The 15,308-nt window shown below is 29.5% G+C and overlaps 1 protein-coding gene across 1 annotated transcript in view; it reads right to left on the reverse strand.

Annotated features, from left to right (window-relative positions):
• LOC129912641 (integral membrane protein GPR155) overlaps positions 1–15,308 on the reverse strand; it is a 37,048-nt gene continuing 21,740 nt past the window's right edge. Inside the window, exons 2-14 of the mRNA XM_055990980.1 lie at positions 7,746–8,035; positions 7,219–7,678; positions 6,989–7,154; positions 6,677–6,916; positions 6,422–6,613; positions 6,210–6,363; positions 2,411–2,503; positions 2,067–2,346; positions 1,800–2,007; positions 1,561–1,736; positions 1,378–1,503; positions 516–1,311; positions 1–383 (exon numbers count right to left, since the gene is read on the reverse strand). Coding sequence (XP_055846955.1) covers positions 1,110–1,311; positions 1,378–1,503; positions 1,561–1,736; positions 1,800–2,007; positions 2,067–2,346; positions 2,411–2,503; positions 6,210–6,363; positions 6,422–6,613; positions 6,677–6,916; positions 6,989–7,154; positions 7,219–7,678; positions 7,746–8,035 — 2,587 coding nt within the window. The 3' untranslated portion in view covers positions 1–383; positions 516–1,109. The remainder of the gene's footprint in view (positions 384–515; positions 1,312–1,377; positions 1,504–1,560; positions 1,737–1,799; positions 2,008–2,066; positions 2,347–2,410; positions 2,504–6,209; positions 6,364–6,421; positions 6,614–6,676; positions 6,917–6,988; positions 7,155–7,218; positions 7,679–7,745; positions 8,036–15,308) is intronic.

Consider the following 15,308-nt stretch of genomic DNA (forward strand, 5'->3'; position numbering starts at 1 on the left):
TTTTGATTTGCTAATGTGACCAAAAAAATATTTAAATTTTATTAATCGTATCAGCAGTAAAATTATTAAATTGCTTTGCAAGCATATTTTAAGTTTAAATGTATATAATGTATGTATTTATTTAATTATTTTATATAATTTGTATGTAAAACAATATTCGCTGTAGGTATATTACGAGTATGTATATATTCTACATTTGTCCCTAAAAAAGTGTTGCACCATGTTCTTTATGATTATTACATTATTTATTTTTTTTTTGTATCTACATAATATATGCATGTATAATATATTTATTAAAAAAAAAAATTAAAATAAAAAGTATTGATTTACTTTTGTTTTTTGTTTAATAACATTTTTGAGTGAAACTGTTGTGACATTTAGCCCTGATTTTTCAATCGTCAGTTAGACTATCAGAAGAATAAAAACTGCCAAATGTCAATATAAAAAAAACTTTTATTCCTATGAATAAGCTCTAACTGAGGTTTATCTGAGTATTGAAAAATTGGCCCTTAAACAAATAAAATAAAAATTAAACTACAAAGTAAAAAAATTAAAATTTTCTAGAGATAAATACTTTCAAACTAATAGGAAAAGAGTGAGATTAAGCTTAAAAATTAACTAAAAAATAAATATTTTATTATTTTTTTTTACGTCGCACATTCGATTAGTAGTAGGCCGTTAACAATAATTTTTAATTTAAATCAATGGTAGGTGATCTAGCTCAATAAAGCATTAAAATCTGCCTTGCTCTCAAAACAGAACTCATTCTTTGGTTTAACTTCAAAAAAATCTTCTGCAAAGAAGCTTTTGTTGAGTTCTCTCGATACTACAGTAGTATCAATTATATACCAATTTTCTTTAAACAAAAACCAATCTATCTACTACTTTTTTTTAATTAAAAATTAAAACACATAAACAAAACTCACACATCATAAAGACATCCAATAAATCGTAGCTTTGCCACTAGTTGACTGTAGCTGCGATGGCTGTATACACAGAAATAATCAAATTTTGAGGCTATCGCGAATTCATTGAATGTCCATCACAAAATCACAGCACCACATTGGTTCAAAATAAAATTAAAATTAAAATCATAGCTTTTCTTTTTTTTACATTCGATTGCAGAATGTAAATAGCAGATTTCGATCTTCAAAGTGATAGACATTATTTATGTGTCGCATTACACGTCCGTCTACCAAATGCTTGGCATAGTGAACACCTTCTAAGCGATCCTTTGCCAAACCGACTTCTAACAGCCAGTTTACAAAATCAGTGCCATAGAATACTTTATGATACACTTTAATGCGCCATCTAGAAACAAAAAAAAAAAACCATAAATTTATTGAAAACATTTCAGAAAAAAAAACTCAGGCCTACCTTTTATCTGTAGCAATGTCTTTTTTACAATTTTCCAAATGATGATTCCGAAATTGCTCACAAATGTGCTTTGTCTCAGGACTGAGAGATGTCCAATGAGGTAGAGTCAACATATTTGCGCCAAACCTTGAACAAAAAATTCATATAACTCATGCTAATTTCCAAGATTTTATATCTACTTACCACATCTTTCTCCAGTATTTTCCAAGGGGAATGAGTAATTCACTGGTATCAGTAATGAACACAGCAAGCACAATCAAACTTTGTCCAAAGTTTAAGAATGCATCTAGAAAACTGAGCTCCAAATAGATACCTGACATTCCTTCCATCACTAAAGTCCATATAGACACAGCTAAGCTCTATAAAACATGAAACAATATGTTAATCACAATTTCGACTAAAAATCAGATGAAATTACTTACCACAAACATTGAGCAAAGCAAGATTATAAGCAACACAGTGTGCTTAAGAGCCTGATGCTCGTCTCCTTCTTTGGGAAATTCCAAAGGCTCTAATCCCTTTCGTGCCTGTTCTTCATATTGCTGAATGATTGCCTGACAGTTCTGACGAGATGGACCTGCACAGCTAAACGATGGACTGCACATATTTGCACGAATTCCGCCAAAATTTCTAAAAGCAAAAAACTCCATTAGACTTTAATTCAATAAGCCAGTTAAAACATTACATACCCGTCATCATCAAAATTATGGTTGTGATGGCGCAGCTCAACTTTGCTGCTTTGAGCTCGATTTAATAAATCTTCAATATCCACAACGGTTGTAGTGTTCGTTGTTGCCGAACAGCAGTTTCCATTACCATTACCACAACCTGTATCTTCGGCTTTTGCAATTTCTTCGTCTTCTGATGATGAAAGGGAGGTATTTCTACGACGAGTACTTGAATTTCTTTGCTCGGATGCATTTGCCAAAAGATCGGCAGTTGATATTGATGCACCAATGAAATTGGATTCTAAATTTATAAAACAAATATTAAGGAACAACACTTTAGCTTTATTTTTTTTGTAAATGTTTACCTGAGTCAGGATTAGAAAGTTCTCTTGCTAAGGTCAAATACTTTTCAAATCGACGTTTATATCTTTGATGCATAACTAAACATCCAACGGTAACTGTAACGCAAAATTTAGTATAGTTATTAATTTGAATAGAAGGAATTGATTTCAGATTATTTAAAAAAAAAATTTCTTGATCAGGTTGAAAACTTAGTCATCACTGAAAACTCATAATTCGCATGGAATCATTGTTACCGAATTCATAACCACTTGCAAAATGCATATTAACTTTGCATTTTATTTTAAAGCAAAAAGCTAGAACTCAAGGTACTGATTTTCATGGAATTAGAGATTTGAATAACTTTTCAGAATGTTGTTTTGTCATCATTGTGCGAGAATCGTCAAAGTTTTTTGAATGGGCTTACACAATACACATCATTTAAATCTTAATATTTTAAATATAATATTATTTTAAGAACAATTTTATTCAAACGAGTAAAGTGATAACAGGTACCTGTTTTATATCTGCAGATGGTAAAAATGACTTCTATAGTACCTTTTTACTTTGTATATTCCTAAATAATTATGATAAAATTTTAAATGCAATTATTTCAAGTCAAACCGGGTTTTACTCTTTTAATGTTTACCGTTTTTTTCGAAATAGCATAACAAAAAAAGGTAACATAAAAATTTAACAAAATTTTTGTAGAACACAGTTTTGGATATTTCAAATTTTTATTTTTCAAAATCAATTTTTTGAAAACGGGTTGATGAATTTTATCGAAATTAAATATCGTTTTTTTTAAGTTGAATAATATTTTCTTAAAAATTGCATACCATTTCTTTTTGTTAGAAAATTTTTATATACATATGTACTTACAAAAAGTACCTATTTTCTTTTTTTTAAATTCCTTTTTATAGGAGAATTCAAATGGCATACTTTGTTTTGTTGAAAAGATTATTTAGAACGATGTTTAATTATATAATTATAAAAACAGATTTTACTATAGATTATAATACTTATGAAATTCCTTGAAAATATAAATTTATAAATTTTTCCTAATCTTGTTCAATAAAAAGCTTTATCATAAGCGTTACTTTTACCATAAGAGCAAATATGTGCATTTTATTTTTTCAGAATTTGCTCTTTTTAAAATCTGAAATATTAGTGCTTTTTAAGGCTTCAATATAGAAATTTAATTTAAATTAAAAAAATTCACATACGCCCCACTGACCGATATTAATCTTTTAATTTAAGTTATTTTCATGCCCACCTCACGGTGGTGTCGATAAAAACTGCAAGTTGGGTTGTATTTGTTGATGATTATATGTACGTGCAAAATCCGTTGGAATTGAAATCCTAGCTGCTCCTTTGCAAAAGTTATTCATATTTTTGTATTTCTAATCGGGACAATTTGGAATAAAAATCAAAAGTTCTTTTCTAAGAAGATATTTAATAGTGTTTTATACTCAATACATGGTAAATTATATGTATATTAACATTATATAGCTATATTATATATATGTATATAATAATTACAATACTTGCCACTAGGTGGCGGAAGGGCAGTCAAGTGTTTCCCAAAATAAAAAAGTAAAGTTTAAACAATTAAATTTATTTTTTTTGGTCAATTTATTTATATTTTTACTTGCGATATAGGTACTATATATCAAGTTATGCATTCGTACAAAAAAAAAAAAGTTGAGATAGCATTTTTCCATGACATTACGATGGTAGACAATGCCAAAAAAGTGGGTCCCGGAAGTCCGTCTGTCTGTCTGTCTGTCTGTCTGGCTGTATAAGGAGCTACAGCCTAAACGGATGGACCGATTAATGTCAAACTTGGTATGTAGCGTTATTTAGCGACTCTCCAGAGGGGTTTTTGGAATTAATTTTTTTGGACCAAAAATAACGGTACTTGTCATATACCGATATAAGTAAAATTGAAATATCTCGAAAATGGCTCGAACGATTTTGTTTAAAAAATTTAAATGTTAGTTTTAAGCTAAGGTCTATATTCCAATGAAAAATTTTTTTTTTGAAAATCATTATTAACGGTACCTGCCATAGAACCGTTTTTTTCAAATTCGAATATCTCCGAAACTTCTTATTCGATTTCAAGGAAACTTTTTGTGAAGAAGCATTTATATAATTTAAATATAAACCAAAAATTAAATTTTCAAAAAAATAATTTTTGGATTTTTAAAAAAATTTTGAAAATTTTTTTTTGAAAAATCAAATTTTCGAAAACGGGACATCGAATTTTTTTGAAATTTTGTTTTTAAATGTTGATTAGTGATTTCTACAAAATGGCATACAAATTTTATTTTAAAACTTTTTTTCCAAAAAATTATATATAAAAAATTGTTTTTTTAAAAAACGGCTCTAACGATTTTGAAAATTTTTTTTCTAAAAATGCACGTTAATATATCAATCAAAACTGCAAACTTGTTTTGGAGGGCAATTTAATTTCAGATTATTTTTTTTTTAAACGAATTTTATTTTTTTTACAAATTTCTATATAAAAAGTCTTAAAAATTTAAGCAACTTTAACTCCAAGAGCAAGTTCGTGCGACCCAGTCGTGCATTTTATTTAGTTTTAGATATCTCACTGATATTATTATCAGAAGTGAACGTTATATAATGAATAGTCAGCTGAATAGTCGGGTGATATAATATCATAAGTTGGTTTATTTGAAAAGTTTAAGTTTGAAATATTGTGTAGGTGTATTAACATTATATAGCTACATTATACAATGTATCCCGGACCAACAGTAACACTATCTGCAAATTTAATATTATTTTACGATGATTAAAGAAAAACCCTTATGGTATGCCTTTATTCATATTAAGGATAATTTCTGTGTTAATAATAGTGGTAGAAACTAGGTAAAATTCTTTATTTTTATAAGAAATTATATTCTTTGTAATTATGTAATTATTTTTTATATTTTTTTTTGGTTGCTCAGATATTAATTTATGAACCTGTTCATTTTTTCTTGCCCATAATAGTTTTTGACTTTGAAGCCAATTTTCTTTGAGAAATTAATTTATTCTTATAGAGAAAACAAAAATAAAGAAAAAAATCATTTACAAGACAGCCAGAAAACTCATACATTTTATGATATTTGGGAAAACATGGACCAGATGAAATCTTTTAAAAAATGTGAATCGTCTTAAGAGGCTAAGAATGAACAAATTATTTTTGTTGTTTAAATTAATATTCATTGAAAAAAACATTTAAAACAAATATTTGAACCGTCTTTCTAGGTGTATTCATGTTAGAGCCAGATTTTTCGATTTTATTGACAATGTTTTGGAAATTTTGGAAATGAAAAACTCACGCAGATAAAACCTAAAATGACTGGACTATTAATTATGTATAAAATACTATGTATTGAGCATGTATGTACAATAAACATTCAAGTACGTATCCTTATACATATATGTCGGTTAAGAGCATTTAATGTTAATACAGTCTAACAATTGGATATACGGACCACGGTGTGCGTCACACTTGTATCAGAACTTATTGCATTCCAAACGAATAGTTTTTAGAGTGCGCTCTCCCTTATCAGGTGCAGTTTTAAACTTTCATCGATTTTAAGTATGTTTGATTGAGTTGAATCCAACACGATGTATTTATCCTTAATCAGGATACATATTTATGAACTTATCATAAAACGTATAAACAAAAATAACCAACTTTTAGTAGGTATAAAGTTCTAAGAGATGTGAGTTTTGATAAACCTTTTTTTTTTTCAAAAACCAGACGATTTTCTTAAGCAGGGTATTGAAAAATCAATCAGATATTAAACTTACCTATGAAACACATGACTAACAGAAATACTGAAATAGCCGCTTGTGCGTTTCCATATTGAAAACTTGGATTATGTTTTCCACCCGAAAATACATTATCATCGAAGGCAATCAGAAGACCAGAAATTATACCCGGGACACCCCATGCAAACATTATCTGTATGAAGAATTTCAAGGTCAATACCATTTTTCGATATCTACAAATTGTTTCTTACCATAAATGGCCACATCTTGAGAACAAAACATAAACTTCGACATTGCAAAAAGAGTAAGCTAATAGCTAAAATTGCTGTCCAAAGTCTACTGCTATAAGCTCCAATGTTGAACATGAAAAATTGCACATACAATACCCATTTGTTGACATGATCTAATTTCGACCAAAGGATTACCCCAACACAGCAGAAGAGCTAAGAAAAAAATAAAAAAATAAATTAGATACGAATATTGGCTTTGACATTGTTTAATTTTACCTGAGAAAGAACTAAGCACAAAGTAATTCTGTGAGGCATTCTTCTGGCTTTTTTGGTCAATGTCAAAAGAACTATTATCCAAATACATGCTATAACTCCAGTTACACTAATATCAAAGGAAAATTCATCCAATTCATGAAGATAATCTGCTGGGTTTAGGTTTGTTAGAGAAATCATTTTTGCTGAGATAAACATCAAAGGAGCACTAATGAAGGTACATGCTACCATACTTTTAGCAATCTAAAAAAAGAAGACAAAAAAAAGTAAGTATACTTCAAGATCACAAACTTTAACTGTTTATGAGTTTCTTACCAATTCGACTTCAATATTATATTGCGTTGCTATTACAAAGGCTCCTGGTGCGGCTGGAAATGTTCCATAAAGAAATCCAAAAGTACTAAGTTCCGTGGTGTCGTTGAAATTTCCTCCAGCTTGCATAATATTAACAGTCTGACGGGCAACAAGTGGTAACACAAGACTTAAATAATAAATAACAAATATGTTATACAAGGGGAATATTTTATAAAAATCACAAAACCTACATCTTAACAATGATTAATATACCAGGAATTAGAAAACCAGATCCCCTGAGTGTTGTTCCTTGTCCGACAATTTTCAATCCGAGTAAAAACAAAGCAGTTGCTGAGAATGAATTACCCAAAACACGTAGCACTCCAGCAATGATTTCAGGTAGTCCATCGGGAAAAGCAATTCCTCCCATCACACCCAGCAGGGTCATCAAAATCATTGGGTTGAAAAATATCGATTTGAATGTCTTGAGAACGACCATTGTTTTTTCACCAAATAAACAATGTTCTGAAGACGGTTGCTGTGCTGCTGGACACACTGGCAAAGTATCATCTAATTTGTTTCTTTGTTCGATTTTTTGTGATATTTCCATCAGAATGTAGCCAACAGGATTAAGAATGGCTAATGATATGGGAGCCATCAAATATAAATAAGCTGCATATTCAGGATGAACTTTCTTATAAAGAGCATTGACTGAAAATAAGTGAAATTTATTAATATTTTTACTTGGGTTGTATATAAAAAAAAAAAGAGTAATTACCAATTGGGAAACCAATTGCAAAGTCATTACTTTGCGTGCAAAAGATTGCCAGCAATCCCGCACGGCCATAGTTTAGAGGTCTAGCAACGAGTAGGGAAACTCCAATCACAGCGAAAAAAACTATCGATTTTGAAATTAAAATCGATAATAGAAACGTCCAGTTGACAGTCCTCCAATCTAGTTCAACTAGAGACAGGAATATCAAAGATGGGAGGGCAAAGGTTCCCACGAATGTGCCCAGACCTTTGGTTTCAGAATTTGTTATGATTTTCAATCGACCAGCGATGTATCTAGAAGAAAAAAGGAAAAGAAGTTTATTTAGTATGTTTGTAAAAAAGTTGTAAGATTTTCCGTTATTCTATAACTGAACTCTGCAATTTATTTATTTATGTTTGCAATTTGCATTGACTCCTATCTCAACTGAAATGCTGACGTGATCTATTAAAGATAAGGATTTTCAGAGGCACCAACAAAATATTTTTATCTTTCAAGAGGCAAAATTGATGAGAGTGCACTCTGGACACCTCACTTAAGGAGAAAAATAACAAAAGGAAACATGGCCAAATTTGCACATTTGGACTTTATACTTGACCCAATTCACAATTTTTGCTTTTCACTGCAAGGTCTAAGTTAGGCTGAAATGGTTGTCAGGAAAACACTTGACACACTTAGGCCAGTAAAAAAGCTTTTTAGGTATGATATAGTTCAAGGCATTTCCTCACCAGTTGAAGAGTTTAATTAAGCGGTGTAGCTTGTAGATATATGTGTTAATGAAATCACTTAGATCTACAGCAGTTTTTTTTGTCTTCTTTTTATGCAATCCACTCAAAGACAAAATGTTTGGATACTGTTGAAAAACGTTATTGTCCAAAGTAGGTCTTAGTTAAAAGGCGGGAATTTATTGCCAAATAGCACTTGTGGGTTTGTGTAGACAAAGTGATTTTGAATTGATCCGAACGACTTTTCGGCGTTAAGCGGATACATTTTTAAAATATCATATGTCAAAAAATAGACAACGACCGACTCAGTTGGTACAGCCATGTTTAAAGTTGAGGCTCTGAGAACGACGTGAAAAAGGCAATATCATACAACGACACAAAAAATCCTGGCACAAGCAAATGCAAAGCAAAGGAAAAAAGCATTTAGTTAATCTCAAAAATTGAACATTACAAAACCTAGGGGCTTACCGTCGCTTTCTGAGGTCACCCCATTGAACCCCACGGCGGATTAATAGTGTGTGGCAGATCAGAAAGGGCTTGCGTTAAATCTAGTAGTTCTGAACCTTTGACAATTTTATAATTGCGTTTAACGTTCAGATGTTTTATACGATATTTTATACAATAACATTATATTTATATATCTAATATTTTAAATAATTGTTGAATAGTTAATTGCATTATTTTTATAAAGAAAATTGATAAATAAATAATTTGGAACAGTTTGTAAATAAACAGTTTTTCGCTGATTCAGCAAGACATTTTTTTTTATAAGTTTCTACAGTCTTGTAATACTAGTGCGATGTAGTTAAAAAAAATCTAATCTTGTTTATAAAAGATCATTATGTTAGGTATAACCTTAACTACCTCAATCAAATAAAATATCTTTGGTTAGGAAGTTTTCCAAGGATTACATAAATCAAATAAATATTTCTACCTAATAATGAAATACAGAAAATTACTTATTTAATAAAGTTTCTTTTATAATTTCTTATTAAATCGTTCAAGATCTCAGAGCATTCAATGATAGTAGTAATTATTCTTTAAACAATTAACCAAGTGTTAAAATACGCTTCAAGCTAAATGTATGACATCAATAATTGTCAAGTTTGCGGTTTTACTTTTTTTCAACGTAATCAACACATTAATATGAAGAAAAAGTAGATTGACAAATAGGAAAAAATCCAATTTCATATAATGTAATTACTGTCAATTAATTATGTGTTTTTTTTTTTTCTTATAGATAAAAGTCTATTTTAGCACGCTGTTGGGTTTTTTTTTATATTGAAGTGACCAATTATAGAATGTAATTTAAGCCTCCAAGTCAAACAACACCCCGAACGCTTAGAGGCACACGACTGGAGCGCCATAAATTTTGAATTTGTTTTAAAAGAAAGGAAGTTAAGGAAATTGTCTGCGTCTAACGGTTTATTATGCAACATGATGACCTTGAAGAATTTATAGTTATTGCAAGAATGCTAATCGATGTAAATTCTTTTCCGTTTATTTTTTGTTTTAGCTGCGTTTTAAGGGTGATAGAGGGTTTTTTTTTATAAATGTCAAAGAGAATGAATCTTGTGTGCGTGTGCTATTGAATAAATAAATTATTTAATTTGTTTTAATTAAGTTCAATCTAAAATTAACTTATCTTCATTAATAATAATTTCCACTTTAAAACAAATACAAAAAAAAACCAGTTAGAAGAATAGGTGTATGCACTTATTGAATTCACAAAATTACTAAGTCGCTAGGTTGCATAAATATAATTAGGTAGCTTATGCAAAATACTGGTTTATTAATAATTCATTAAATTGTACTACCTTCAATTAAGCTTTTCATACCGATAGTAATAACATATACCGATCCATTTTATGTATGACAAATCAATCACTTACTGATTAATAGCTTTAATTATATTTAATGAATAGGCTTTCAACGTTCTACGATTAAAAACATAAACAAACTGTTACAAATCTTATAGGTGTTTAATATTGAAGAAAATTCAAAATAAAACAAAAAAAAAAAAAGGTTTTAAAAGAGCATTCAAAAAGTATATGTTTTTTCTAGGCTCAAGACAAACAGCATTTTGTCCCTAAACAGCTTAGATGAACACATTCTAAAGTTTTAAAATGGTATTTTAGAGCCATCTTTAGCAATCCAAATGTATTTTTTTTTTTCTAACCAATTAGACATAAAGTAGGTACCAAAATTGTTTTTCAATGAACGTGCGTAATGTCACTTTATTGTATTTGAAAATTATGTTGATAAATAGTTTAAAAATTTTAATTTACTGAATTAATTTTATTGATATAAAGCAGTCTTTCTGGGAAAGCAAATATTATAATAACACCAAAACCAACTTTTAAAAAGTACTTTTCTCGGGACCTTGAACGTTTTGTAGGACTTGTTGAACATAGTAGATCGATTATTGAGTTTGTCAACTAAAAATAAAAAAAATATTGAGCTTAAGCTCAAGAAATTTGAAAATACTATTTTTTGCTACATTTCTTCAACTTTGTCATGGATTGTAGCATTATATGAATATTGAATAAGTTAGGTATTTAGGGCGAAAAGCCATACAAAATATGATAGGCCTCATCCGAGTATTTTTTTTAATGTTACAGGGAACACGTCTTTTTCGCTAAAAAGTGAGTATCCTTGAAAAAATCAAATAAAGATCAAATAATAATGAACTTTCGAATTCGATATTTATAATGATGGCATTAATTATATCGTACGTACGGCGCTGTTCGGAATATTCTATTTTATAAACTGTATAAGCTTAGCATGCATTACAATGTAAGAAAAAGATTAAAGTTGAATATGGGTAAATCTCATTATGAGAATTTTACAATGTATCCGTATAAAAAATTATTCTTGAGAAATTTTTGGTATAAATTTAAAAAAAATATAAATATATATTTATTCGATGCAATTAAAATAAATATAAATAAAGCTTTGTTTGTTTATTCTCAGAAGATGTTGATTTAAACAAACAACATTTTTTAAGGTCGTTGTTGAATGACTTTTGAAGGAAAAGAGATCATAAGTAATTAACACATAAAAGTAAGAAGAGGTGCCACGATTTTATATACAACAAAAATATTTGCATTGGTTTGACACAAAGCACATTAAGATAAAAAATGGCACCAAGTTCAAGTTTAGTAGAATTCTTATCTTATTATGGAATTTTTTAGAAAAAAATTATTTCAAAAGAATTTTAGCTCAAGAGGGTTCAGCAACCAAGAAAAATGGAAGCAATTTTTGCCAAAATTAAATTTAGAGCCGCCATTTAAATATGAAAATATGTAAATAACAATTTAGAGTCACTATTAAAATATGAAAATATATAAATAAGTTCAATGTTTGTTTTTTTTTTTTCAATTTCTAAATTGGAAAGGTAGATTTTCTTATAAAACGTTTTAAATAAATTATTTTAAATCGCATACCTACATTCCTACTTACATCGAATACTCTGGGAATGAATTTTTTTTTAAATAGATAACAAATAATTAAGTTATTGCTTGTATAAGAAAGTAAAATTGTGCATCGAAAGATAAAATAAAAATCACAGTCATACTTTTTAAATTGTGCTTATAAGAGGTATGAACATATTTAGTTTTTAATTAAATTTTAATTATCTTATTTGTTTTTTAATACAACATCACCCGCCATCCAGTCCCAGTTAGCAAAGATTATTCTTTTCTATCTTACAACATATTCAAGAGCGAATTGTACAATTGGCCGCCTTGGTGCATTTTTTTAAAACACAATATTTGTTACTTTTTAAGTAAAAGTCAATAAATAAGTCAAGAAGTTTATGAGCTACAAATATTTTAATCCCTTTTAAAGTAAAAAAAAAGGTTTCGTCATGCCGTTTCGGAAGGTATGTATGTGCACCCATCTCATCTGTAAAGCAAACATCAGCCTAAAAAGATGAATGAATTTTGTCTAATTTGGGTACAGATTTTTTCGCAGTTTCAAAATTCTTATCCCTAAAAAAGACAAATCTTCTTCGGCCTGCCACTATAAACCGATTGCACTTACGTCTATTGTTTCCAAGGTCATTGAAACGCTGATTAATTTGTAAGCTAAACAAATATCTTCCGGGATGCAAGCTTCTATAATGACTGACAGTTAGGCAATAGGCCCGCTGGTGACCTGAGAGTATATCTCACCGAACCAAATCTTCATATCATTTTGGAGAAAGTAAGATTATTACGCTTCATATTTCAAAAGCGTTTAATAGAGTTCGGCATCAAGCTCTCTTATCGATAATGCAATTCCCCATCAGTTTTCACTTGAGCCCAACTTCAAACGTACTGTCAAGTATAGAGATTCTATTTTTAGTCGTACTACGAGAATGTGGAATGCATAACCCGTATCAGTGTTTCCCTCCCATTTTAATGCTCATGAGAATTTTGAGAGTTCGAAACCAATTTGCATGGGCTCTCCCTGTGTTTTTTTTTTTGGCATTGTTATTCGTTTCCGCAAGTACCTATTTGCTGATATGAATTATAGAAGTTATATCCAGCTGTGGATAAAATTTTGAAAGTATATTTCTTTTTGTTTGCCCTTATCTTAGTACGTGCATACAAATCTTTGTTCAATGTTGATATTTGGGGAGTCCTACTGCAGATAGCTTACTCAAAAAATAACAAATCTAATTTGACCACTGAACTTGTTGTATATAAAAGTAAGAAGGTTATATTTACGTTTTAATGGAATTCAAAGGCAACCATCACTTTTGTCTATTTCTTATTATAAAGCTAATCCGTCCTAGAAACATTGTAATGTTGCATACAAAGTAAATTCGTAGTTGAACTGAGTGCCGCAGTTATCCAACCAAACAAGACACATATCATAGACAATATACTTGCAATTAAGTTGAAATTATACAAGTATTATAATTGAAAAATGATGACAGGCATCTCCAGCTTCAACACGTAAATTATACCCACAAATCCCTAGAGCAACATGCATGATAATAATGCGAGAAGTTATGAACACAACACACAATATTAACATCGTATGTAGTTGATTCTTCCAAATTATATCTTTTCAAAAAAAATAAAGGTGTCGCTGCAATTAAAGAAGCCCTTATGCAAATTAATTGTAGCCAACTTCTATATACGCGATAAGTGCGCCACTAGTCACTGTGTGATAAAATTGAAATTAATAGTATGCACAATTATCTTGTTATTTGCTTGCAAAGAGTAGATTTATCTAATTTTAATTGTTTTACTAAACAAATTAAATATTAATTTTTTCTTTAAACTATGTGAGGAAAGTTTAAGCAAGCATAAGATTGTAATGGAATTCAACTATACTCTTCCCTTGATCGCAATTTTGTTATCTATTTTACCTTTTGAATAACTTAATTTAATAAATGCGACAGTAATTATAGCTTCATTTATATGACTTTGCTATAAACAATTAAATAAGAAGAAAAACAAAAATAAATATAGGAAAACCGAGAAGCATAACATTTCATCATATTTTGAAATTTCTCACTCTTATAAGTTTGTAATTAAAACTATTTATCGAATGGGAGAAGAATATGTTAAGAAAGGTTATAAAATGTGGTGATTATACTTATTGTAAGTGATGTGTATAGCTGTCGAAAAGGTGTCACGTAAGACGTCATTGTTTTGAGAGATTTTAATCGGTAAATACATGCGATATTAATAATAATTTGTTTTGACTTTGATTGTTTGTTGATTTATTTAACCGAACAACAATCTTGCATTTTTGCATGAATAAAATATTCTTAAGATAATTGATTTGAAAACTTAAGCAAAGCAAATGAATATTCAAGTACAATTTACATACATGTGTAGGTAATCAGAAAATAAGATACCGATATTATCTAGTTAAAACTGTTTTATCCTAAACTTCGAATGATTGCTCAAAATTAATTTTGAGCAATAAATTTTGTTTGCATTTAAAAAAGAATTCAGATTGAAACAATCAGCATTGTGTAAATACTTATGTTTTTGTATAAACATATATATTACGCATACGCCACAGTGGCCAGGTCGATTTATAACAAATTCTGACAGCAAAGTTATATAAGCTGTTCATAAACAGGCTAACCTTTTATGTGATGAACAAATTTTTGGTATTAATTTTCCATAAGATCAAGTGTTAAAAATACTTTAAAAACATGTAATTTGAGTAGGTACAATGTCTCATTAGGAGTTTTTTTAAATGCTCAAATCATAATATTAACTACACATACATTTATAATGTCTCTATAATAACATACCAAAAAATTAGTTCGGTACAATTTTGTGTGGCCTTAAGCCGTTTTAGGTCCGTTGATGCCTTTAATTGCCAAATTTATAAACGTTCTTTAGCTCGAAGACAAAGTTTAAAACCATACACTTCCCGAAAGTAGCTACCCTGTTTAAAAAAGGACTGAGGAATATATCATTCGAAACCTTCTTTTCATCGTAAAGTGGTGTACTTAACTTCACCTTCTATCAAGCATTCTTTAATGTTTAACTTGAAGCTCCAGGATTTCCACCAAACTTTATTTGTTGGGTAACCTCATACTTGGAGAACCGCGTCTATAGAGTTTTGTTTCGTTGCACCATTTTTTAACCAATTTTCGCCACATCTGGAGTTCCTCAAGGTAGTCACCTTGGACCTCTTCTTTTTGTTCTTACAGTAAATGATGTGACCGCTATCTTAAAAGACTCTTCCGTTTTAATGTTTGCAGATGATATGAAAATTTTCAAGGCAATTTCAACTCCATCTGACTCTAATCTTCTCCAAAATGACCTTAATCGCTTTTTCAATTGGTGCACACATAATTTTTTAGATTTGAACATCTGTAAATGCC

Source organism: Episyrphus balteatus, chromosome 2, assembly GCF_945859705.1.
Source record: "Episyrphus balteatus chromosome 2, idEpiBalt1.1, whole genome shotgun sequence".
Taxonomy (NCBI): Eukaryota; Metazoa; Arthropoda; class Insecta; order Diptera; family Syrphidae; genus Episyrphus; species Episyrphus balteatus.